General features: G+C 51.6%; 1 protein-coding gene across 3 annotated transcripts in view; it reads right to left on the bottom strand.

The window, feature by feature from the left end:
* Positions 1–938: 938 nt before the first annotated feature.
* Lhx2 (LIM homeobox 2) overlaps positions 939–24,301 on the bottom strand; it is a 28,630-nt gene continuing 5,267 nt past the window's right edge. The window contains exons 1-5 of one of the 3 annotated variants that reach the window (XM_006992521.4): positions 17,333–18,133; positions 15,670–15,872; positions 14,346–14,749; positions 9,000–9,205; positions 939–1,841 (exon numbers count right to left, since the gene is read on the bottom strand). In XM_006992521.4, coding sequence (XP_006992583.1) covers positions 1,554–1,841; positions 9,000–9,205; positions 14,346–14,749; positions 15,670–15,872; positions 17,333–17,452 — 1,221 coding nt within the window. In that variant the 5' untranslated portion in view covers positions 17,453–18,133 and the 3' untranslated portion in view covers positions 939–1,553. Of the gene's footprint in view, positions 1,842–8,999; positions 9,206–14,341; positions 14,750–15,669; positions 15,873–17,332; positions 18,134–24,301 lie in introns of those variants that run through there. The other 2 variants (XM_015986196.3, XM_076568772.1) reach the window with 2 other exon arrangements.

Genomic DNA, 24,301 nt, shown 5'->3' on the forward strand with positions numbered 1-24,301 from the left:
TATTTTTTGTTTTGCATGCATCTATGTCCGAACCACATACGTGGCTGGTGCTGATTGGAGTCAGAAGAGGTCATCAGATCCATGAGAACTGGAGTTACAGATGGTTGTGAGCCACCATGTGGTGCTGGGAACCAAATCCAGGTTCTCTGCAAGAGCAGCAAGTACTCCAAACCACTGAGCCCTCTCTCCAGCCCCTTTACTATTTTTAAATTACATGGATGTGTGTGTGAGTGTAAATATGTTCATATGAGGGCAGGTTCCCAGGGAGGCCAGAAGCATTGGATTCCCTGGAGCTGGAGTTAGTGGAGGTTGTTGACTGTCTGATGTGGGTGCTGGAAAGCAAATGCTGGTCCTCTATGAGAGCAGCCAGTACTCTTAACCACTGGGGCATCCCTCCAGTCCCAACTCTTGGGGAAATTTAAAAAAAAAAAATCTGTGTAAGAAGAGGGAGAAGAGAGAGACAGAGAGACAGAGACAGACAGAGATCAGGAGCACTGGGGCTTAGGTTGCCCTTGAATGATGCCAGAGGCTTCTCCCAGGGGAAAGCTGCACATTTTCAAGAGGTCTCCCACAGCACTGAGTACATTCCCACCCCTGCCAGGGGCAGAAGAGACAGGTGCAAGGGCCTCTGACTTCTAGTGCTTACAGATTGAATGAATGAATGAATGAATGAATGAATGAATGAATGAATATGTGGATGTTAACAGTCTCTCTCTCTCCACCCCCTCTCTCAGATCACAGCGTTAGCATGATGGCTTCTCTCTCTCTGATGTTAAGTCTTTAAGTATAAGGCCAGGATGCCTTTGCAGTGCTGTCCCAGTCCAAATCTTGACACAGAGAAAGGATGCCAAGAACATTAGGGAGGTGAAGACCCTGGAATTGGTCTAGGTTTCAGAAAAGCTCTCCATCCTCATACACAAAACAGTACCAGCACCAAGTCTTTTCCATAAGTGATTTTATTACTGGTTAGATTTTACAAATTCTGATATCCGAACAGACTTCCACCTTAAAATTCTAAAACAAGAAAGCAACTCTTGAAGTGGGTGTTGACTTTTTTTCCTTATTTTTTTTCTTTTTCTTTTTAGGGCTATTCAAAGTAACAAACTTTTTTTGTTGGTTTTTTTTTTTTCCTTTTTTACATTTTGCTCTGGTCATAAATATACAGAGAGAAAAAAGAGGGAGAGAAAAAAACCCGAACAATTCATCCGAAGTATGAAGATAAAACAGTATTCCTAAGGCACGTGGCAGTCTTTGAAAATACGGAAGCTCTCAGCCAACTTAAATTATTTGTTTTCCTCGCTCAGTCCACAAAACTGTACAGGGACACAAATGTTGTGTTGCACATGTATCTCCCAAGTAATTCCTCAGCACACACCGATACGTTAGCCCGACGCACAATTCTTTTTTTTCCCTCTGTTTCCAGGCGAGATCCTAAAACGTGGTTAGTTAGTTGCTCAAAGCCTCTATTTTTAAAATACACTTGGAATTCAACTAGAGATAATTTCTTTTTTAAAGAAATCGTGGGGCCTTGGGGAGAAGGGGGTGGCGAGTCATTAGAAAAGGTTGGTAAGAGTCGTTTGTGAAGGGCTGTGGGGCTCGTGGCCCTCCAGGTTGCCAGGCACAGAAGTTAAGACTGACGTCACAGTCGGCAGGGTGGGGCTAGTCAAGTCTGTGAGGGTAGTTGGGGTGCTGGAGGGGCTGAGCGAGGCGTTGGACAGCTCCGAGGCGGGCCCCGACGGCGTCCCTGTCTGCAGCGTGGCATCCGACGTCTTGTCCACGCCCGTGTTTTCCTGCCGTAAAAGGTTGCGTCTGAACTTGGCCCGGGCATTCTGAAACCAGACCTGTGTGGGCCCACAGAGCGGGACTGGTTAGGGGAAGGTGGGGGGGACTGAGAAAGCAGCCCTGGGCTGCTCAACTCTACTGCCCCCCTCCACCCCCCAGTCCCACCCCCCACCCCTGAGGTCTAGAATGTCCCAGCCACATTTTCTGCTTGCAAAACTAAATTTTATTTTCCCTGGTGTCTATGATGGGGTCGCTCTTCCTGCCAGGGCATTTTTCAGCTGAACTCCTTGTCATGGTACTGAGACTGAAACCTTAAAATGCCACCAGTGTAGACAGGACAGCATGCAAGAGACTTGAAGACTTAGCAAGCAAGCAAGCAAGAAACAAAGAAAAAAGGGAAAAGATTACTGATTTCATATTGAGATAAACTATTTTGGACATATTGGATTAAACAATAAATACTAAAATTCGTTTTATCAGTTTCCTTGTACTTTTCAATGTAACCACAAAAACTCTTTAAATACGTGGCTCTTGTCCCATCTGTCATTGAAAACACAAACCAGACTGAGCCATATAAAATGGAAAGACTGGGGGTGGATAGTGTGCCCCACAGGTTCCTATGAGTACATTGTTTTTAAGTGTTCCACAGTCAGTCTTCATAAAACACTAGAATGCATGAAGAACATGGAAATGAAACAACAGTGAATAACTAGGAAAAAGGTGGCCAGAACCCCACTTGCTCTCAGCCGGAGAAGCCCTGAAGTGCAGAGAATACCAGGAAGACAGATTGAAGGTTTACTTTCACTTTTTCTAGAGTACATCACACACACACACACACACACACACACACACACACACACACACACACCTGTACATGTCAGTAGAGATGCCCACAAAACTCACCTACATTCTCACCAACCCTCTGACCACAGCAATGCAGAGACCCTGAGGTACCCAGGGGCCCATGCTGTGCTTAAGAGGAGTTGCAGGAAATCCAGGACACTTTTGGGGATTAGGGTAGTTATTCCTCCTAAAGGAAAAATGTCCAAAAGGCAGGGCCCCTTCACTTCCTTCTGCATAAGAGAACCCCTGGCCAGATGCTTCCCCATAAAACAAAGGACCTTGGGGGTTCTGAAGGCTCCAGGCTGTCCAGTTGCGTGTTTCCAGATGTGTCTGCCTCTGCCTGTCTTCCCAGTGTCTCTGGCAGGGGTGGGATGAGCCAGCTCCTGACTTCACCCTCAGGACCACCCCAGCAGCAAGAAGCCTGTGGCCTCAACCCCCCCCCCCAGACATCCTGACACAATTCAGGCTCAATTAGCAGCTCAGTCTGGCAGGAAGGAGAGAGATGTTCCCCATGAAGTGGGGAACAAAGCTGGCTCCCTAGAACGGATTCCCCTCAAGGAGAAAGCACATTTCTCAGCTGTCTGCCTAAAGGAAGCTTATCAGTCATTTGGGGGGGGGGGTGCGACTAGCAGATCAGTGTGAGGCTCCAAAGACCACCCTCAGCATTGCCCATCTAGTCAGGTCCTGCCCTGCTTGCTCTCGAGAGTCTTCAGTGGGAGACTGTTCGTGTGGTCTAGGGAGAAGCTGGAGAATGGATGGAGACAGGCCTAAGAGAGACTGCCTCACAGTCACATGAAGGTCAAGCAATGAGAAAGGCCAGCCACTGTCCCATCCTGCACATGTGGGCGGGAGCTGGAGTGGAGCCCTTTGGGTCCTGGGAGTGGGTTCACTGTTCATCCTCAGGGGTTCCAGGACCTTGGGAAGGCTGGAAGTGCTCAGCTGCCGCCCGCTCCCTGCTTCCCAGGCGTTGCCCCAACAGCTCGAGTGTAAACAGTGACACCATCTTCACAGCTGCCTTCTCGGCTTTACAGGATCCCAGGCACTAGGAATCTGCTCAATGGAAATCTAAAGTCAACTCTAAACCTGACTACTCTGGGTGGGGCTTCACCAAAATCCAACTGTAGGCATTTCAAAAAGTCCCCTCCCCAAAGAATGTTGAGGGCAGGGACCCTGTCCAACCCTAAGTCTATGACAGAGAAAATGAAGATTAAATGCTGCTGCTGGGGCTCACATGAGAAATGATGATGCTAACATGACTTGCGTTAGCACCTTGACATCCTGTACCCTCCCTGGTTCAAGCCTGAGACAAGGCAGACATGTGGTTTCTATTACTAGTCCCATTTTATAGATTTAAAAGTTACTTACCTATGATCACAAAGTGGCTAAGTTGATTGAAAGCAGGACTGTTTGCCCTAAAAAAGTCCATGCTCTCCCTACCATGTGACCCTGAGTAGGACAGCAAGTAAATGGATGGATGGATGGATGGATGGATGGATGGATGGATGGATGGATGGATGGATGGATGGATGGATGGATGGATGAAGCAATTAGGCAGTAGAAAGGGCATTCCAGGCCTGGCTCTGCCATTGACCACCTAAGTGAACTTCAACTAGTCCCTTTCCTCTGGGTCTGCCTCAGTTTCCTTCTTGCACAGAAAGAGGGTTGGAACGGGCCACATCCCTGTGACTTCTTATGGTATGGATGGGCTGGGATCTCAGGGCAGCTGTGAGTAGGGCATAAATGATCTGCTCCACCTACCCATCTTCCTAAAGCCAGAGCCCTAGCTGGGCAGCTGCCTCAAGCTTCATTCTACACACAGTAACTCTGGGGTTACATTCTGGGGACAGCAAGGCCAAGTTCAGGACACAACTAATACCACCGAGAATGAGTGCCTCAGCCTGGCACAGAATGGATCCTGAGAAGTCCGAGGAGAGTGATGACACACCACTGTGGTGTGTGCCCCTTGTCCAGGCTCCAACTGTTGGAGGAGCTGTTTTCTGCTCATTAACCTCCTTCCCTGGATTGCTTTCATCACAAAGGCTGGGAGAGACAGGCGTGATAGCGTCTGTCTGCAATCCCAGGGCTTGGGAGGCAAAAGCAAGGGGACTTCAAGATCATGAGTTCCAGGACAGGCTGGATGACAAAAAGAGACCCACTGGACCCCCCAGCAAATATCCTGGAACACTAAGGAATTCATGCAAAAGGTGAAGCCTCATACTCAAAAATACCATGACATTTCTTAGCACATCAATGGTTGCATCCAGTGTCAACCAGGTAGGCTGGGGGAGCATGACACAGCCACTCCACCAAGCTCTGAAGAAAATGTCTTACAACAAAAGAGAAGGGATAAAGAAGTACAGCCTCTTAGCACACAGGAAGCTGAGTAAAGAGGATTGGCATGAGTTTGAGGCCAGTCTGGGGGCTGTAGAGTGAGTGCCAAGCCAGGCTGAGCTACAAAATAAGAAAGGACACCCCCAAAATCTGGGGACCTAGCTCAATCTACAAAGTACTTGCCTAGCATGCATTAAACCTGAGCTGGATCCCCAGCACAGCATAAACAAGATGAGGTATCACATGCCTAAAGGTAGAGGAAGGAGGGACCAGAAGTTCAAGGTCATCCTAGCTATATATTATGTTCAAGGCCAATCTGAACTAGATCATGTCTCAAAAAAAAACAAAAAAACAAAAACAAAAAAACCCATGTTTTGGAAACAAAGAGCAACCCAATTATAGCCTCTGGTGTTACAGTTCATGAAGATGATAATGGTGGGCATTCTTACTCTGTAATAAAGCCAGACACTGTCTGAGCAGAGCTCTCTAAGTGCTCCGTCTTCACTCATGGTCCTTGTAATAATCCTGTGAGGTAGGCTTGAACTATTAGTGCTAGTTTACAGGTGAGGAGACTAAGACACAACCAGGAAGAGGCAGAACTAAGATGTGGGTCCTTAAGCTCCATCCTTAGCCCTGACCACATAGCCTCAGAAGGATGAATCGCTGGCCTGTGTTTTCATAGCGGCACTGCTCTGTGAAATTTGTCATATGGATTTGAATGATAGTTCTATTATTTTGTAAACTTTTTAAAAAAAGGTTTCTTCAAGGAACTAAAACCAATGAGCACTGGATAGAACTCAAGAGCTCTTAGCTGTAGCCTCAGTCTGTCACTGAATTGCTGTGAGGCTTTGGGGAATTTCTCCACCTCTGTGGGCTGAGGTGGCCTCTCCTTCATAGCTCAGTGGGAGAGCACTTGCCTAGCATGTACAAGATCCTGATGTGGATCCCTGTGACTGTAAGAAATTAAACAAAAGATTCAAGGCAAGTCACCTGTGAAACTCCCTCCCAGTATGTCTGAATCGATCCTGAAGTTGTCCAGTGTCAGACAGGACGATGACCATTTTGTAAATGGGAACCGGAGGCTCAGAGACAAAGCACCATCTCTTCAGGGGGGCCTTCACCACTTCCTGCACCAGCTCAGACCCCCCATACATGTTCTTACTGCACCCCTCAGAATTCTCTCCTGTACTAATGACAACTAACTAGTGATTGGAAAAATGGTTTTGAGCCATTGGCACTTAAAATGTTCTTTTAAAGTTGGATTCCCCGTGTGTAAGCTATTTTTCAGATTACAGATTCACAGGTCAGAGTCAGAGAGGAAGAAATAAAGTACTAAACCCCCCACAGCAGGTAACCCTGGGGGTGGGGAGAGATCTGAACCAGCCCATCACCTCCCAGAGCTAGTCACCAGTTGTCTCATCCCAAATCACTCCCAGCCCAGATCCCATTGACAGTCAGGGTGACAGGGAGCAAGTTCTGCCCTGCCAGTCCTAGGTTCTGTATCCCACAGCAAGTCACTTCATCTTGCAAAGTCTTAAAACCTCAACTGTAAACAGACAAGAAAAGATGAAGGAGACATAGATGCACAGCCAGAAAGGTGCTTTGCAGTCATGACCAGTTAGGCTCTTAGGGAACAGAAAGGATGCAGGAGATGGAGAGAGGCCTAGAAGGAAGTGAGACCTTCCCCCAACCTGCAGGCTTTGAGTGAGCCTGGGTAGCTCAGAGAAGAGGATACTCTGCGGTTGGCTGGACAGTCACCAGCCAAGTGTGGCTTTGGGGACCATCATGTGCTCATCTGCACTGTGTGGAGGGGGAGTCCTAATGCTTGACATGAAGTGCCTGGTGTCCTTACACACCACACACACACACACACACACACACACACACACACACACACACACACACACTGATTACACCCAAGGGAAACTGACTGTGTCCTTGTCCTTCTGTATCCAACAGGCTTCATGGCCAGTTCATCCAATTGCCCTAGCACCTAGTGCCAGGAGATAGTCAGAGAGTAAGAGTAAGAATAAGAGACAGCTAAGCTGTGAACTCCACATGCTCCTAAGCCAGGGAACCCCGCCTGCCTCCTGCCTCCAAAGGCCAATATGATCAGACTCCTCTGTATTAAGACTGAACTGTGAACTTTCATTTAGTCTAGACAGCTGGAAGAGAGATGTTCCCTACTTGGTGACCTTTTTACAGATGAAAAAGCTATGGCTCAGAGAAGGTAACTGATTTGTCCAAGACACACAGCAGGTAAAATAAACCAGGGGGTCTTTCTGAGTCCATGTTTTTCTGAACTCCAGATCTTGCCTATTTCCCACTACCCCACAAAAAAATCTGGAAAGAGAGTGAAGTTACTAACCAGAGAAAAGTCTTGGGTCCTCAGTTCAGGCTGACCCTGAACTAAAGGAGAGAGGACATGCGGAGGGAAGCAGCAAGAGGTGTCCAAGGAGGGTCCCCTGTTCTAGCCCCAAGACCAAAAAGTCTGAAGGAAACAATCAAAGGAACTTGAACCATGACTGCTGTGAGCAACAGGGGTACCCCAGAGTCCTGGCCTGGGGAACAAAAGGCCCAAACACAGTCCAAACAGTGAGGGGCGTGGAGAGTAGCAGTGTGCCTTTGAAATTTCTGCAGCTCCCCTGCTACATCACCTAGTCCTGGAGCCCAAAGCTGAATGCGTGCTGGGCTCTGGGCTCTACCATGAGCTGCAGATCTCTGGGATCTGTGCTCCTACAGCCCAGATCTCATCACAGCCCACCACTACCATTACCACCCCAGAAGTTTTGTTTCATTTTGTTCTCCTTTCTGCCAGATTCACTGAAACTTTCTTAAGCTATGCAGCCCTTCTGACTTGTCAGTCTCTCAGCTTTCAATCCCAGGACCTGAGGCTGAAGGGTGGGTCACCCCGTGGCCTGGACTTCAATCCCAGGACCAGTCCTCGCTGTGGCACCATGTTCAGGTTACACAGCCTCTCAGATTTTTGTTTGTTTGGGGTTTTGGTTTAACTCTCTTGGGGGGGTGTGTGTGTCCTGCCTTGTATCATGGGGAAACAGGTCTAATAACCAGGACTGTTCATAGATTTGACCACATAACGAACTTAATGTTATTTTTAGCTAGCATCCATTGAGCATAGAGCATGTTAATTCAGTTGTCACCCACAACACCTCAGCAGCACCTCCCACCTGTGGCATGGGTGGGTGACTTCTTGTGTGTATTTTACATAGAATAAACTGAGGTTCAGGGGACTTAAGAGGTTTGGCTAGCTCTGGGGATGAGCTTCAGAAGAGCAGAGAATTTTAAATTTGTTGTTCCAACATGGCACCACAAGTCTGGGCCCCAGGCTAGAGTTCTCAACATCTGGAGGGGTGTGGAAATCCCACGAAAGTTCCAGATCCTGTCTATCAAAAAAGTGCCCTTATGTAAGCCTGATTCCATTGGACCCACAAGCACCAAGTCGCTTCTCCCCATCCTCAAAGGCCATTGACAAGCCACTGCACCCAGCAGGTCTACAGGCACCACACCACCACCAAATCTTGCTTCCTGGAAAGTCTGAGAGACAGACAACATAAAACAAACAAATAAACAACAACAACCCAGAAGACAAATTAGAGCTGCCAAAAGAAAACCCAATAAAGAAAAGACTGAACTGAGGCAAAAGGAAAGAGAGGAGCAACTTGAGGCGCTGTCTCTTGGGTGGGGACAAAGGAGGGCTCTGGATTCATTGGAAATACTTGAAACTCTTAAAACATGAGTAAGTTGGAGAACTTTCAGTAATAGATGGTAACTAAGAATGGTTTACAATCGTAAATAAACAAACAAATCAAGTATGGAGACAGAGGGCCACACAGAGAAAAAAGAGATGAAAACAGGGAATATGTGACGGCAAGCAAAAAGGTTGACGTTCTAAGACAGACTACCAAGGTAGAAAAAGAAGGCTGAAGGTAAACAGGAAGAAGGTTCTTCTAAAGTCCTGCAGGGTGTGCGGCTCTGCCTCAGGCTCTGGCAGCTGCAGATGCCCCCACCCCGGCCCAGCTGACCTGGAGAACTCTCTTGGTGAGACCGGTCTTTTGCGCGAGCTGCTTCAAGTCCTTGGCATCGGGATTGTGGTTAATTGCAAAGTAAGACTTCATTGTCCGAAGCTGGTGATGCTTGAAGGAGGTGCGCATGCGCTTTGTCTTTTGGCTGCTGGGGTAGGGCTGGTCACGATCCAGGTGTTCCGCATCGTTCTCGTTACAGCTCAACGCTGGGAAAGGGACGCAGAAGCGGCAGGTGAATTTCCTGACTCTGCCTGGTCCGCCAGTTCTGAGTCCACACCCTTACTGACCACTGACAAACACATCTAGTCTGGGAACCCAGTTCTGTGCACACACAACGTTAAATGGGGATAATGTCCCCATTTTCGATATGGAGAAAATGAAGTTCTCTGAAAATATGACCTGCCTGGGAAACAGTGGATTCAAGCACCGTTCTTGGAAAACAAAACAAAACACCCAGAAACTATCCTGTTGCAAGAGGAAGGGCAACAGCGGAGACTTGTTGATAGCTTTTGGGATTTCATATGCTGCACTAAAAGGCTTTCTCTTTCTCTTTTATGTGTATTTATTGTGGGGGGTGGTTCTGGGGGTTGAACTCAGGTTCTACAGAATTGGCAGCAAGCCCCTTGACCCACTGAGCTGGCTTGCTGGCCCCTAAAAGGCTTTCTTTGCAAGGCCACAGCTGCTGGACACTCAAAGCAACTCTTTTTACAGGTGTTGAGACTGTGGCTCACAAAGGGAAGCCACAAGCTCTGAGCTTCTGACAGGTTTGTTCAGACCTGCACTCTTGTTTTCCAAGCACCCGCTAAGGAAAACCCTTAGCACTGAATGGCACTAGCACCCAGAAGTTGCTGACTGACAGCTTCCATCAACTCTCCCTCCCCAAAGGACTGTGTGGGCTCAGGGCCTCCAGCACCGCTAACTGCATCTTCTGGTTAATCTTCAGCGCTGTCCTGCAAGCTGTTCCCAGTTTTGTAGAAGCAAATGGGGTTCGGGGGAGTTAGGAGAAGTTTGGCCACCTCAGGGGGAGCACAGGAGGTAGACTCTTACCGGAAGGGGAAGGAGTTGAAGAAGGATAGCAACATACATTCGATGCACACCTTACACGCTGGCTTTCTATATGTCACTGTCCCCATTTTAGAAGTGAGAAAACTAAAGCCAAGGAAAGGAAGTCATTCACACACTAGTAAAGGCTGAGCCCAGAGTCAACACTGGAGTCCACCCCCCCCCTTCCTGCTTGAACAGAGATAAAGGCTGACTCTTCAGGGAGCCTGCCCCACCCCTAGGGGTTTTACTGGGGCCTGGGGAGGGCTCTTGGTTGGGAAGGGGTTAGAAACTTTGGGCGTCAGTAACTGCTCAGCTGATGTGGACACACAGGATCCCTCAGTAACTCCTGTTTCATCCCAAGTTGATCCCCATTCAGCCTCTCTTTAAGAAACCGGGAAGGTATCTTTCACCATAGTGCATGCCTAGAATAGAGGTGTCAAAATTAGCAAATAAATGCAAATAGTGCCCAGCTAGATTTGAATTTCTGATAAACAACAGATAGTTTTTGATTATCCTATGTCCCAAAGATTGCATGGGCCCAAAATATCATAAAATTTTATCTAAGGTTTATATACTGCTCGGAACATTTCTAATATTTTGCCCCAAATTCAGAATTAAGTAGCTATCCTGACAATAACTACCTAAGACGCACTCTCCGGGGACCCCCCTCTCCCCTTGCCCCAAATGCCACTGCCTCTGAAAAACTCAGACGATTTGGGTCTAACTTCTCAGTTTGAAGCTGTAAGCCAGGGGCGACACTATATCAGGGTTTGTATCCACGCGTACCAAAGCCTCGGATGCCCCTTCCTCCTCCAACCAGTGTTCCCACCCAGAACAACAAGAGTGAAGATTTAAAGGGGATCAGACCATGACTCCCGCTAGCTAGCAGCACTAAACCCGCTCAGGGAATGGAACCTCTTCTTTCTCCTAGTCCTCAGTTCTGCCGGGGTGGGGCAGACCTCCCCCATGGGGAATCTCTGGGCTCATCCCTCTACCCAGCCCCCACCTGGGCCTCACTGCTGTTAATGAGCTCCGTGGGGACCCTGGCGCCCTGTAGGCCCAAGGGAGGTGCCCTGAGCACGGCCTACAGTGGGGGAAGGTGGTATCAAGAGGAGGGAGAGCGGGAGGGAGGGGGGCATAGATGACAGGGGTAGAAAGCTAGGGAATGGAAGGGGTAGGGGGCGGGAAGATGGACAGAGCCAAGGGAAAGGAGTAGGGAAATAGAGGAAGAAAGGTGGGGGGTGGGGGCGGGCAGTGAATGGGGAGTCCCGGAAATAGGGGGATATGTGGTGGGGAATCATTGTGACAGAACTAATCCTGGGGCTCAAGGAGACAAGGACCCTAAGGAGAAGACTTTTCCAAGCGACCATTGGCTAGGAAGTCGCGCCTGCTAGGAAGAGCTGAGGAGCGGACCAAGGTGGCCAGGCCAAGGCCCTGCGGGCGGTGAAGGCTGGGGTTGGAGCTGTAAGAGCCAAGACCGCAGAGGAGGTGCCGGTGCTCAGACCCCCCTCACTCGCACCCCTAAAGCCCGGGGCCGTGTGGGGATTCCCCAAGATCGGGTCTGGGGAGGAGCGAGGGACTGAGAGAAGGGGGAGAACCAGGGCTTTCTCCCCCCCCCCCCTTTTTCCTCTCAATTAGGCCGATTCAATGGAGCTAAAGAGCTCGTAAAATCATGAATAATTTACTCGTGATCTGTTATTAACCCATCGGGTTTCGAGCTCTTGTCGCTGGGACTGAACCTGTAATCAAATCTGACTTCGCCTCATTTTACTAAAGACGAGACTGTAGGTTCAATTGTCTAAATAATGGATTGGAATCAAATCAGTAATTACGCCTCCAGGCACACACACACACACACACACACACACACACACACACACACACACACACACACACACACACACACACACACACACACACAAAGCTGGGGGCTTGGGGAGGCCGGGCTGGCCAACGGATATGCTCGCGACTCCCGCGGCCGTAGCGCGCAAACCGCGCCGCAAAGTGCACGTCCGGGGCCCCTCGCGGGCTCCGGCCACCGATCGCGCGCCCCGGCCGACCTGCAGCCCGGCTCCGGGTTCGGGAAAATTTGTGTCCCGCCTCTGAGGCAGGAGCAGCACGCCAGGACCAGAGGGACCGCGGGAGGAGGGCGGCCGCGGCTCCCGCCCCGGAAGGACTTTCCGATCCGGCTAACCAAAGCCTAGGTCGCCCTACTAGGGCCTCGGGGCCCCGGGGCCCCCGCTGTGCCCCTTCCCACAAAACGCCCAGCTCCACTTCCCTCGGCAAGACAGTCTCCCCGAGCACGGGTTTGTAAAGTGTCTGCGTGTCTGGCCCCTGGGTGTGGGGCGCTTACACAAGCAAACTGATGTCCTCGCAATCAGAAGCATGCGTTCCCCTTCCACACGCACTTGCCCATACACACAGCCCACAGCCTCACCCACCGAATCCATCCCGCGGTCCAGCCCCAGTTGCCCCACGGCGCACGCTGCAGCCATTTCTCTCCCACCATCGCCGGGAGAAGAAGAAGGAGGCAAAATTCAGATCTGGGGAAGCCTGGCTGGACCCGGCAGGCAAAGAGAGTTACCTTCTCTTTCCAACTTAGTCCCGGGAGCCCCGAATAAGTGAGCCGCACAGCCACCGCCTATGGGCCGAGCGCCGCTCCTCCCAGGACTGAGAGTCCAGGCGGGCCAAGGCCCGAGACCCACGCACACAAGAGGAACAGACAAACTGAGAAACACAGAGGCAGAAAGAAAAGTACAGAAAGGACGGACAGGAAAGAGTGTGGGGGCCAAAGAGAAAAATGAAGTAGCAGAGGAGCCTCTCCGGAGCCCAGCTACCAGCCACATCTTCCCGCTGCCTCCTGGGAAGGATAAGGCTGAGCAACAAAAAGCAAAATTAAATCTCTAAACCTCTCACTCTTTTTGCACAATCACAACCGGGTGCTAACCTTGTGTGTCCAAAAAAAAAAAAAAAAATCAGACTACTCCCCACACATCAGATACCCTGGAGCAGACCCACACGCTTTCTTAGGGGAGCTGACGCGCCTGATAGAGGCCGCTGGGTTTGGGTAGAAACCGGCCTGAGCCGGATCTACTCTTTTAGGGCTTGAGTGATGAGGATGTAAGCTCCAAAGAAACGGCGTCTATAGCAGTACTTTCGACAAATTTTACATCGTTGAACCAACCACCACTTTACCACTTTTCCAACCGGGAGTTGCATTCCCCCTCCCCAGTCGGTCCCAGGACCCTCTAACCAGCAATTTCGTTGGAACAGAAAAAGGACCTGCTCCACTTGTCCCCCATTTTCCCTCCCTGAGCAGTTCAGACTATTTAAGATCCTGAGGGCCCCGACTTCTTCCTTCCCCACCGCAGGCGCTCTGCAGCCTTGGGTTTGTTTTGGTTTTGCCCTCATCCCCATTTGTGATTCAGACTAGAGGGAAAAGGAGGAAGAAAGAAGATCTCAGCATCAGCTTTGCTGTTACAAACTTTAGAGGGGAAATAACTGCAAATAAAGTAGTTCGGAAGTCAGGCGAGTTCTAAACCTTCCCCGAGTCCTGAGGACTTTCGGGCAGATGTTGTGGGGCCTTAGAACCTCCACCACTGTCCAGAGCCGGGATGGTGAGCGAGTATGACTGAGCCTCTCGGGAAAGGCCCGCACTTCAAAGAAATGCGAATCGAGACCCCTGCAGCCCACAGTGAGGACTCGCCAACTCCTGCTCCTTCGGCGACCGCGGCGTAAGCTGCTTGCTACGAGGGGCAGGGAAATCTCGGAGACCTGCCGGTGCCCCAGGATCCGGCTGGACAGAAGGACCCATAGCCTTTGCTAGTAACAGCTCTAAGCCTGCCGCCCTGGGGACATTCCGTATGACCGGGCTGCAAGCCAAACCCAACGGTGCCCTTGGCCACAGCCAGCCTTTTCTCTTGGGACCCTCGCAGCCTAGCTCTGATAGTCTCCCTACCTCAGCCGCGCCGCCACTCTGAGACTGTTTGGTGTCGGCGCCGCCTCGCTTTCTTTCCGCGCACTTTCTGCACAGCAAAGCGCGTTAGGCAAACCAAAGGCGTTTCCAAAATACAATTTCCCAGCGACAAGGTCCCGCACCTGGATTCCAGTGAACTACTGCGTTCTCACCTAGCGCTTCAGTCGAAGGAGAACCGACCAGAAACCAGAGGGCTAAAGTTCTTTCTACCAGGCATCCTGGTGCATAGGGCCTGGAAAGCCGGGGGCCAGAGTACCCGCTGTAAGCCAACTTAATGAAATCTTTCCCCCGACGCGGCCACGGCTTTCAGACGGTCTTGCACTCACCGGCATTGTAGGCTGCCAGATCCGCCCCGGGGCCCGGACTCTTGCGCTTTCTCGGCCTCCCTTTCTGCACAGTGCCCACGCCGTTGTAGTAGGGAAGACCCAGCGGGTTAGCCCCCGCTGCGCCCAATCCTGCACTCTTAGCCGCTGCGGCTGCCGCTGCTGCCGCCGCCACGTCGGCATGGTTGAAGTGTGCCGGGTATTCGCCCTGCAGTAGCGCCTCGAAGTGCAAGCGACAATAGACCAGGCTGTCCTTCATGCCGAAGTGGTCGCCGGTGGTCAGCATCTTGTTACACGTGGTGCATGTGAAGCAATTAAGGTGATAAACCAAGTCCCGAGCACGCATCACCATCTCCGAGGCCGAGATGCCCAGGTGGCAGCGGGCACAGCGCTGCACAGAGAACCGCCTGTGGGGACCATAGAGGGAGGGGCTGTGGGGACAAATGGTTGGGTATCTCCCCCCATATCCCTGTTCTCCGGGTGCTGCTGCCACTGGGGAGGGAGATCCCCTCCTCAACATGGACAGCCTGGACTTGACTGAGGATTAGTAGAGAAGGAACTAGATTTTAACCCAGGCTTGGCCCTATCTGAAATAGTTTGCCTTGACCATTTTCACACCCACAAGAAATTCTACTTTATTCAGAATCTGAGCAAGTCTTAGGAAAGACTTTACTTAGAATGGGGAGAAACTCCCTCACTTACCCCTTCCTCAACCTTTGCCCCTGCCCTCCAGACCAGCACCTGGGAATCCTACACACCGCTGTAATTTGGAAGAAACAGAGATGGGGAAAGAGAGAAATAGAGACAGAGACATACAGAGAGAATACATAAATAGACCCTAACTCTAAAGCTGGGGAGGTGAAAAGGGGACCTGGGTTCTTACTCTTTAGCCCTGGCCAACTTTTCTCACCACCCCCACCCCCAAAGACTCAGAACTGCTGCACTATCCTGGCTCTCCCTCCAACTTGGTTTCACGTCAGCCAGGCTGCCAGAGTTTTCGGGTGTTTCCTTCTATCCCTTCTGGTTGAGTCAAGAAACTTCAAAAGGGAAAGGAGTGTGAAGATCCCCCCCCCCCAACACACACCCAAGCTGAGTTTTTACACGCCCTAAACACAGAGAGCAGAGTCACTACAGCTTTTCTGTTCTATACTTCATGATTCTTTCCAAGAGTGCCCCAAACTGCTAATGTAGAAAGCTGTTACCTAATTTGGTGGGTGCTGGCTTGGAGAATGAGGGTCTTGGGTAGGGCAACCTCTACTGGGAGCGAAAGAAAAGGAAATGGAAGGTTCAGGTCCCTGAAGGCCAGCGGGGTCTGGGTAGGATCTACCTGTAGTAGTCTTCTTTGCAGTAGATGCTGCCATCCTTGCTGAAGCAGGTGAGTTCTGACTCCAGGTTGAGCTTGCATTCACAGCACTTGAGGCAGCGCATGTGCCACTGCTTGTCCACTGCCAGCAGGTAGTATCTGTCAGAGATCTTGCCCCCACAGCCAGCACACAACGCGGCTCGGTCACTGCTGATGGATGGCATGGTCTACCAAAGGAGAAGGTAGAACACTGTAAGCGGCAGCCTACAGCTGTGCTCCCACCAAGAAAATCGCCCTGAGCTCCTTCCTTGGCCGGGCTTAGCCTCGAAATTCGCCTAGAGGGCAGTCTGGAAGGGCAGCCCATTTTCTCCATCTAACAGGCCGGATCAGAGTAGCTAAAGGTCCAAGCTACAGAGCTCAGCTCCAGGCAACCACCGACCCAAGCCGCAGCTCCAGTTTCCAGTTCTAAGTTGTTCTTAGGCCTTAGGTCTCCCTGTTCGTGCCCTCCTGCCCTTACCTCTGGAATGTCCCCGCAGCTTTTAAGTACTGGGCTAGAAGGGCCTCTTCCCCCAAGCTCTCCAAGGGAACTCCTCAAACTGTTTATTAAAAGCGCTGGGCCCCAGTAAAGAGCTAAGGGGTGTAAAGTAAGGGGAGTATTAAAAGTCTTGCTGCACACACACTCCTCTTCAGAAAGGCAGCAGGGTTCCTGGCCCCAAGCCTCAGCAGTCCCTGGATCCTTAAACCAGAGGTTCAGTCAGAGCAGGTCCAGCAACTTCTGGCTCTTCTACTACACCACCAGCTGGGTCCCGCTTGGGTCTTGGGAGAAGGTTAAGTGGGATATAGGGCTACCTTCCAAGAGGGTGCAAGGCAGGCCCAATCCGAATCTTTTGCTGACCAAATTGAGGAGCAGGGGGTGTATCCAGAAAGAAGGGCTGCTCAGGGGAAATCGGGAGGTCACTGAGCTGTGGCTCTCGCTCTAGAAGGGAAGCTTGGGCCAGGCTTCCCACCTCCTCGGTCTCTAAAGGTCACTCTGCAGCCGCTGCCTAGGCAGCGTCTACTAGTCTGGCCCCGGGGGAGGCTATTTGGGGCCGGGACGGCGGAGCCAGGTACAGAGAACCTAATGGAGTCTCCTTCCGCAGAAGCCAGGCCGGAGCCTGAACTCCAAACCACTGCCTGGCCAAATTTGGCCAGCTAGGAGCACCGGGACGCGATCAACGAAAATTGCTAGTCCAGAAATCCCAGGGCCCTGAAACTGAGCTAGGGAGAGAGCCCGACTGCCAGGAGACTGAAAGCGACGCAAACCAGCTACAGCCACAGGGCTCCCACCGGTCCTCCCTTTTCCTGAGGCGCCCGCCGCAGCCGCAGCAGCCGAGTAGTGAAGAATCAGGACTGAGAAGCCCAGCGCCCGGCGAGGGGAGAAGAGAGTGGCCTTGGGCTTCCACTTCTAGAGCAACGTTCTCCTCTACCCTCGGGGTCCAGATCTGGGTTTCAACCTTGACGCCCTCCTTCGCCCCAGCAGCCAGTTTTCCGCTGAGCCTGGCGCCCGGGACCTCGCACCCTATTTGAGGATCCCCAGCCTCGGTCCCGTGCGTCTCGAAGGACTCTCCCTAAAGTTCGGGGAGCAGAGGCGCTGGCCGGCCCCGCCAGCTCCCAGCTCCCAGCCCCAACTCCACAGCCGCACGCCTACCGTCTCCGTGTCGCCGCGGTCGATGGCAGAGCTGATGGCAGGAGCCTCGCTCTTGGCCCTGCGGTCCATCTCGTCGATGACCCCGTGCACCTCGGGGCCCGACAGACTGTGGAACAGCATCGCGGCGGGACCGGGGACGCGGCTGCCCCGAGGAAGGGCTTGCCCCTCGCCTCAGCTGCCTGGCGCTCCCGGCGTTAACCGACCCGGTGCATCGCCACCGCGGCCCCGGCCCCGCCCGAGCTCGGCTGCGCCCCCAGGCCAGGCTCCGGGCCCCGGGCCCCCGCGGGCCAGGACGCCTCCCGCCGAGGCGTGGGGGCAGCTACATCGTGGGGCGCCTGGGCGGCGGCGCCGAAGCCAGGGTCACAAGGGCAGAGGGTGAGGTGGGGGCAGGAGACCAGGGCAGAGGTCGGCGCCCGCTGCGGGCGCTTTTACGCCGCGGGCATCGCTCGCTAGGCTCCGGCGCTGAGGGCGCAAATCAGGGGCGCAAACTCTGCCTCGGGAGGCGGCGGCTGCAGTCGGGGTTCACCCTGAAACAGCCAGGTGCCTGGGGCGTCCCAGATGCCTGGATGTCTCTTTCCCCTCGGGGTGTGTTCCCAACCAAAGGCGAACTGGAGTAGGGGTCTCTGCGAAGCCTGCGAGCTGAGCCGAGCCACCGGGAGAATTGAAGAGGAGGAGGAGGAAGAGGAGGAGGCGGCGGAGGAGGAGGTGGAGGAGGAGAAAAAGGAGGAGGAGCAGAGTGGGAGGAGGAGCCGTCGGCCGCCGGCCCAGCCGCGCGCTACGCTCTCCCAGCGCGCGCCGGGTTCAGCCCCGGTTCTGCAGTCCGCGCCAGCGCAAGCCTCCGCGCCTTTTCTACAGCCGCGCCTGACATCACGTCCTGCCGCCGTGCCATTGGCCGCCCGGCGCCCCAGGCCTTGGCAGCGCGTGCTCCGGGAAGGCGGGAGACCCAGAGGGAGGGGAGAGGCTAGAAGAGGAAAGGAACGGAGAGAGGAGGTGGTGGGAGCTGGTGGGCGAGGCTGGAGGAGGGGGCAGGAGGGAGGGAGAAGGGAGAGCGCGGGGTTTGGAGTTTCTAAGCTACGAACAGTTTCCTGTGTTTCATCTGGAAGGAAAATTAAACCTTTCCTACGGTCTCTATCCTAAGAAAACGCAGCCAATGGATGCGTGAGGAGGTCTCCATTCTCCCCTTTTGCCTTTGGAATCGGGGGTGGAGAGGCAGAGAAGACAGGACCAGAATACAGTTTCGAGAGCCTTAGGCTGTTTCCCGCGCGGCTCCGCTTTGGTCTGGGGCACAGCTCTCCCGACTATGTGGGCCGCGGCGCAGGCCTCCTGGGGGCCAGGCGCAAGAAACGCGGGATCAATGACTCCTAAGGGTAGAGGGCCAGCAGCAAATCCTCTCTCCAAGCGAGCTAGGGACTGTGCCGTCAGGCATGTTGCTCTTGGATTTCCCCCTAGCCTCTCCAGTCTGGAAGAGTTGAAGTCTTTAGGAAATCAAAAAAAGAAGCAAGGAGTCCATAGCTCTCCGTTGTATATGCAGTGTGATCCCAAGAAAGTGACTCAACCTCCTTTAACACTGTTTGACTTTCTCAATGGGAAACAAGAAGGTCCCCTCCTTTTGGGTGTTTGGGTCTGATGAAAGAAAGAAATGAATGGAAAATGCCTGGAACATAGTAGGCTCTCAGAAAATTCCTTAATTGCTCCCTCTTTTTCCTTTCTTATTCAAAACCTTCTCACTCTAGGATACACTTGGCAGTTCTTAAAGACCACAGAACCATTCTCTTCCTATGGGGCACTCCATTCCACTAGCACAGCCCCCCACCCCGGGCGCACCCTATGGTATCTGGGTCCACCCAGCCACCGGGTTGCACAAGGACCAGCAATAACATGGCCTGTCCAGCAAATCCCAACTGCCAGCCCAGGCTGAGTGTCTTGGCTGAACCCATGGCAATGGCCAGGTGTCTGGTGAACAGGAAAGTAAAAAAGTGATTCTGAGTGAAAAAAAGAAAAAAGGGCAAGTCAGTTACAGAACCTCTTCTTCGGGGTTCATTTTGCAAGTTACTTTCATTCCCTGTAAAAAGGGGGGAGGGTGTAGTCTGAAATGCCAGTCTGCCTACCTGGCACAACCAATGGGAAGCCAGGACCTCTGCAGTTTATCTTACAGGGCACACAGTTGGGTCAGTATGAAGTCACACTTTCCACATACTGTTCAAAACTTTTGCACATGAATAAGTGTTACACTTGTGGTGCTCGAGTTTGCACCATGTTCATCTCTTTTGGCAAAAATACAGCTAGCACTAATTTTATCGTTGTTGGCAAAACCATAGCCAGCACTAATGTACACAGGGTGTCTACTGGGGCACATCGCATCCAAGGAGACATCTGAACACGCACTAACGCTTGTGCACTCAGGCAAGCCTACTTAATCTTCAATGAGCTCCTATCAGGCATATTTGCAAAAACTCTTCAAGTTATACGTTTGCAAGTACACACTGTACATATAAAGATGCCCTAACTTGAGGGAAAGACTATCAATCTAAAGGCAGGAATGCACATGTTCAGACAGTCAAAATCAATGACTGCATAGACCCTGGCCCACCTCTCGGAATATACAGGGACGTTATACTGGGGCATCTGGGACACTTTTTTTTCAAAGAAAGTAGGAAATAAAAATTGAATCTGGGAACCACCAGGGCTCATCAGGATGTCGCTCAAAGGGTAGGGAACTTTTATAACAAGCTTGGAATATGTGTCCTTGGTGCTGGCTGGGCTCAAAGGGCTGCTTCGTAGCTTGGGAGGGGGTCCTTGGTGACCCTTGTTAAGAACTACCCAGGGGACAAGGAACTATATTCACAAAGAGATGTACACCATTCGGTACCTACCTCTCTGACCAGCAGTCCCCATCAATCCTTGGCCTGAACTTTCCGGCCGGCCGGCCGGCCGTTGGGACCGCCACCCAGGGCGCTTCTCTATTTATCCCTCTGCATCCGGCTGGGACGCGAAAACGTCAGTTTATTGAGGCTCAAGAGCATCTCCCGCAGCGGGGCGGCATCTGGGCACCCCGGCCCTGAGTTCAGAGGCCGCTAACTTTGCTAATCACTGAGGGACGTCGGGCAACTGCTTTACCCTGTCCTCGGAGACTAAGCAAGGCAAGGAACAGGCTGTAAACACAGATCCTGACACGTGAGTGACATTTACACAGTGCGAGGAGCCGCAGCCAAGGGAGAGGCAGGGGGTGGGGTGGGGGTAATCAGGCAAGCACAGGTAACTGGAACATTCACAGATGCATGGAAGGGCGGCCTCTTGACCCCCTCCCCCGGTCAAGGGTAAAGCATTCTCAGGTCCTGGTACTCTGAGTTTTGTGGAAGGTGACAGGTGAACCGGATTCAGGTCTGGCCACTGTCGCCGCTGCCTACCTCCCCTACCATCTGCTTCCCCGCAGACTAGCAGACCCGGCGCATAATGAGGTAGCAGCCTCCAGCCGGCCACCGTGACTAACTCAGAACAAAAGCTCTCCTTCTACGCCTTCTCCAACAAAAGGGCCACCAGCCCCAGCGCTCCCTAAAGGCTGCGGGGCTACCGGCTGCTGGCTGCGGAGATGTGGCGCGCAAACTTCCCGGGGCTCCCGGGGTTGGCGGCGCCACCGAGCCGGGACCGCGGAGGGAGGAAGTGCCCTGCTCAGGGAGAAGAGAAGCCAGGCCCGAAAAGGGGTGGAAGGGAGGAGGGCGCGGGCCGCAGCGGAACCAGGGTGATTGATCTGCTAGCTGTTCCCGGCGTTTCGTCCCGTTATTAGAGACGGCCAAACCAGAGCCACGCAAATACCCTCGGAATCGCCAACTAATTGACGCTGCAGGCAACTATTTCATTGTGCGCACTGGTTTTATGTCTTCATAGCCGGTGATTGACAAGGTGTAATTAGTCATCTCACTCGGTGATAAACATGGGCACCCTCCTCCCGCGGCATCAGGCCGAGTGTACCAGCAGAGGAAGCGATAGTTGACGCTGATATACCATTAAATCAAAATGAAGACGTTCAGAAGTGTGTGTTTGCTGTGACGCTCTCGTGGTTTATTTCTCAAATACGGCACCAACAGATTTACTTGATTTGCAAGTTAACTACAACATTAACTGGTTTTATTTATTTTGCCTCTTCCTTTCCTCTTCCTAGGCAGAGATGTTACTCTTGGAGTATGTGAAGACAGTTTGCTTTTTGACAAGCGAGCGAGCGGGCGCCCAGATTTCTGCAGCCTTTGGAGTCTCTCGGGAGGGAAAGGGAGATAGAGCAAACCTCGGACTGGGGCGCCATCCGGGAAAGGCTTGGAGCAGGGGAACCGCCCCCTTGGCCCCAGACTCTCCTGCCTAGGGTTCCCGGCTAGGGTTCTACTAAAAGATTGCCTCGAACTCCGAGGATGGAGCTGGGGTTTAGGGTTCCGGAAACCTCTCGAATAACAACTGTGGGGGAGTAAAAGGCTATGCCAACATTTCTTCCCAGCCTCACAGCCCAAAGAACTGTTCTCTTAAATCTGTTGGCCGCAGTCACAGGACCAGTAGCCCGCCACTGTTGACCCTGTCCCCAGTGTAAAGCATAACTTCTCTATGCTTGCTTGTACCATTCAGCAAATTACACTCCTTGCTAACTAAAGTGGGTCTTGCTCAGGAAAAATCTCTCTCTCTCTCTCTCTCTCTCTCTCTCTCTCTCTCTCTCTCTCTCTCTCTCTCTCTCTCTCTCTCTCTCTCCTGCCTCCCTCTGAGGTTACTGTTACTGAGGCTGGTTACTCATTTCAGAAACATGGATGCTTACATTTTAACAAGGAGGAGGCCTGGTCTGTTTTGAGAGCATCAACTGAACAAATCCACCAGCATCTGAAAATCAGTCTCCAGGTTACCCCCACGTTCCCCCAGGAGACCCCATTTGGGAACACTTCTGCGCTTTTGCCTTCTTTCTAATCTTTGCTTCTTGCTTATGGAGCAGAGAAGTGAAATGATGATTTCCCCCGCCAGGCAAAGGAATGTGGAGGGGAGGCAGCACCAGGAAAAGGCGGAGTTAGGGTCACAGGGGTGGTAAAAAAGCCCTGCACCTTCGATGATGTCCTCCATCCCCAGGCTTGCAGGCCTTGTTCTGGGAAGCGGGAGACTGCTTTATATTGATGGGCGAGGTTGTCTGGAGCCGCTAATCTGCTCAGGGATGGCTCTTTATAAAACAGGCTCACTGCTTTGGTCAACTAGGAGCCGATTCCTTCTCCTCTTCTCCCTGCCATTATCTCTCTCTCTCTCTCTCTCTCTCTCTCTCTCTCTCTCTCTCTCTCTCTCTCTCTCTCTCCCTCCCTCCCTCCCTCCCCCCCTCCCTCCCTCCCCCCTCCCTCCCTCCCTCCCTCCCTCCCTGTCCCTGCTAAATGCACTGAACTTAAAATGAAACACGAAGCGTGAATTTCAGATTTGGACATGAAGCATCAGGAAGGTTGGCAGTCCTTTCCTCCCGGCTGCCTTTCGGTAGCAGGTATTAATATTGTATTAAACGTTATGGGAAAGTAAGAGCTGTGGAGAGGAATGTGCTCAGATGCAGTTTTGTCAAGGTTTTTATCTGTGATTATGGTTCCAGATGTAGAAACTCCCGGAGGAGGGAAATGAGGGGCTGCTGGCATGTGACATGTGTTTTAAGGTGTTTGGCAGTGTTTCTCAAAGTGGTGACAAAATGTTCAATTTTATTACGGGGAACTGGTAAGAGAAATAGGAATTCTAGGCCAGAGATTGTTCACCTTCAGCAAAAACAATTTACCATCATGATTAGGGTGTAGAAAGTTTGTATCTGAGCCTTCCTCAAATCACATTGCCAACAATATAAATCTGTCAGATCAAATTATTCTTAAAGAATAATTGCAACAAAATACACAATAGCTAATTGCATCCCAGCTAATTTCCACAAAAAGGTATACCCTGCCCTGGAATAAAAAGGAAAGTGAATATTGCTACAAGAGGCCTTGTATTTCATGTGCTACAACTACATCTTTTACCTAGAGGGTCAGTTCTTTTTAATCTAGTCCACAATAACAACCAGTCCTAGGACATTTTGCTAACCCTGCTCTGCAAGTCTTTCAGAGTGAAGTATGTATGCACTTGTGAGCATGTGTGAACGTGTGTGTGTGTGTGTGTGTGTGTGTGAGAGAGAGAGAGAGAGAGAGAGAGAGAGAGAGAGAGAGAAATTTTCTCACACAGGGAACTAAAGTTGCTTAAATAGGAATCAGGAGATCCCTACTTTCTCTGTTGGAGAAAGGAGGGATCGTATCAATGGGGGAGGACGTAGATGAAACACCAGGGGGCTGGCATCTCTTCTACTTTCACCACTTAATACTGGAAATATTTCCCACCGGCCTTTCTTTATTCAAAGGCATCTCTTCCTCCCTTTCAGAATGCAAGACACCCTAAACTCCATTTTAAACACAAGTTTCTCTATAAATCTTTTATGAGCTTCACATATACCAGCATTAATAGATTTGGGTGCCCAGCCATGGCTCACTAGCCTGAAGGTGGGTTTGGTAAATATTTCCACAGAACAGAAAGAGGTTTTGCCTCAAGATTCTGGGACCTGGTTTCTCCCTGGATCCCCCATCAAAGTCCAAGAGACTGTACCCACTTCCTGACACCTTTGCTGCTGTGCAAGTCACCCCACACCTAGTACACCAATTCAACCTCATCCTTTCTATTACCTAGCTGAGGGACACTGCTTTGGACTCTCTAGCTCTGATATGGTTTTACCATAACAGATCATACTAGGCTTTAACCCAAAATGCACTTTCCTTGGGAGTTCAGACACCTTCTCTCTTTAGTGCGGGCCCAGGCATTTTTCCAACAGGAATAATGAGTTTGGGAGAGAAAATGGCTAACATGACTACCATCTTATCCAGAGCTCTTAGCAAGACCCTTTCCCATCTCCAACCCAACTTTCCCCAGGTCTGATTAGCTGTCCAGAGAAGTTGCCAT

The sequence above is a fragment of the Peromyscus maniculatus genome, chromosome 4, assembly GCF_049852395.1.
Source record: "Peromyscus maniculatus bairdii isolate BWxNUB_F1_BW_parent chromosome 4, HU_Pman_BW_mat_3.1, whole genome shotgun sequence".
Lineage (NCBI taxonomy): Eukaryota > Metazoa > Chordata > Mammalia > Rodentia > Cricetidae > Peromyscus > Peromyscus maniculatus.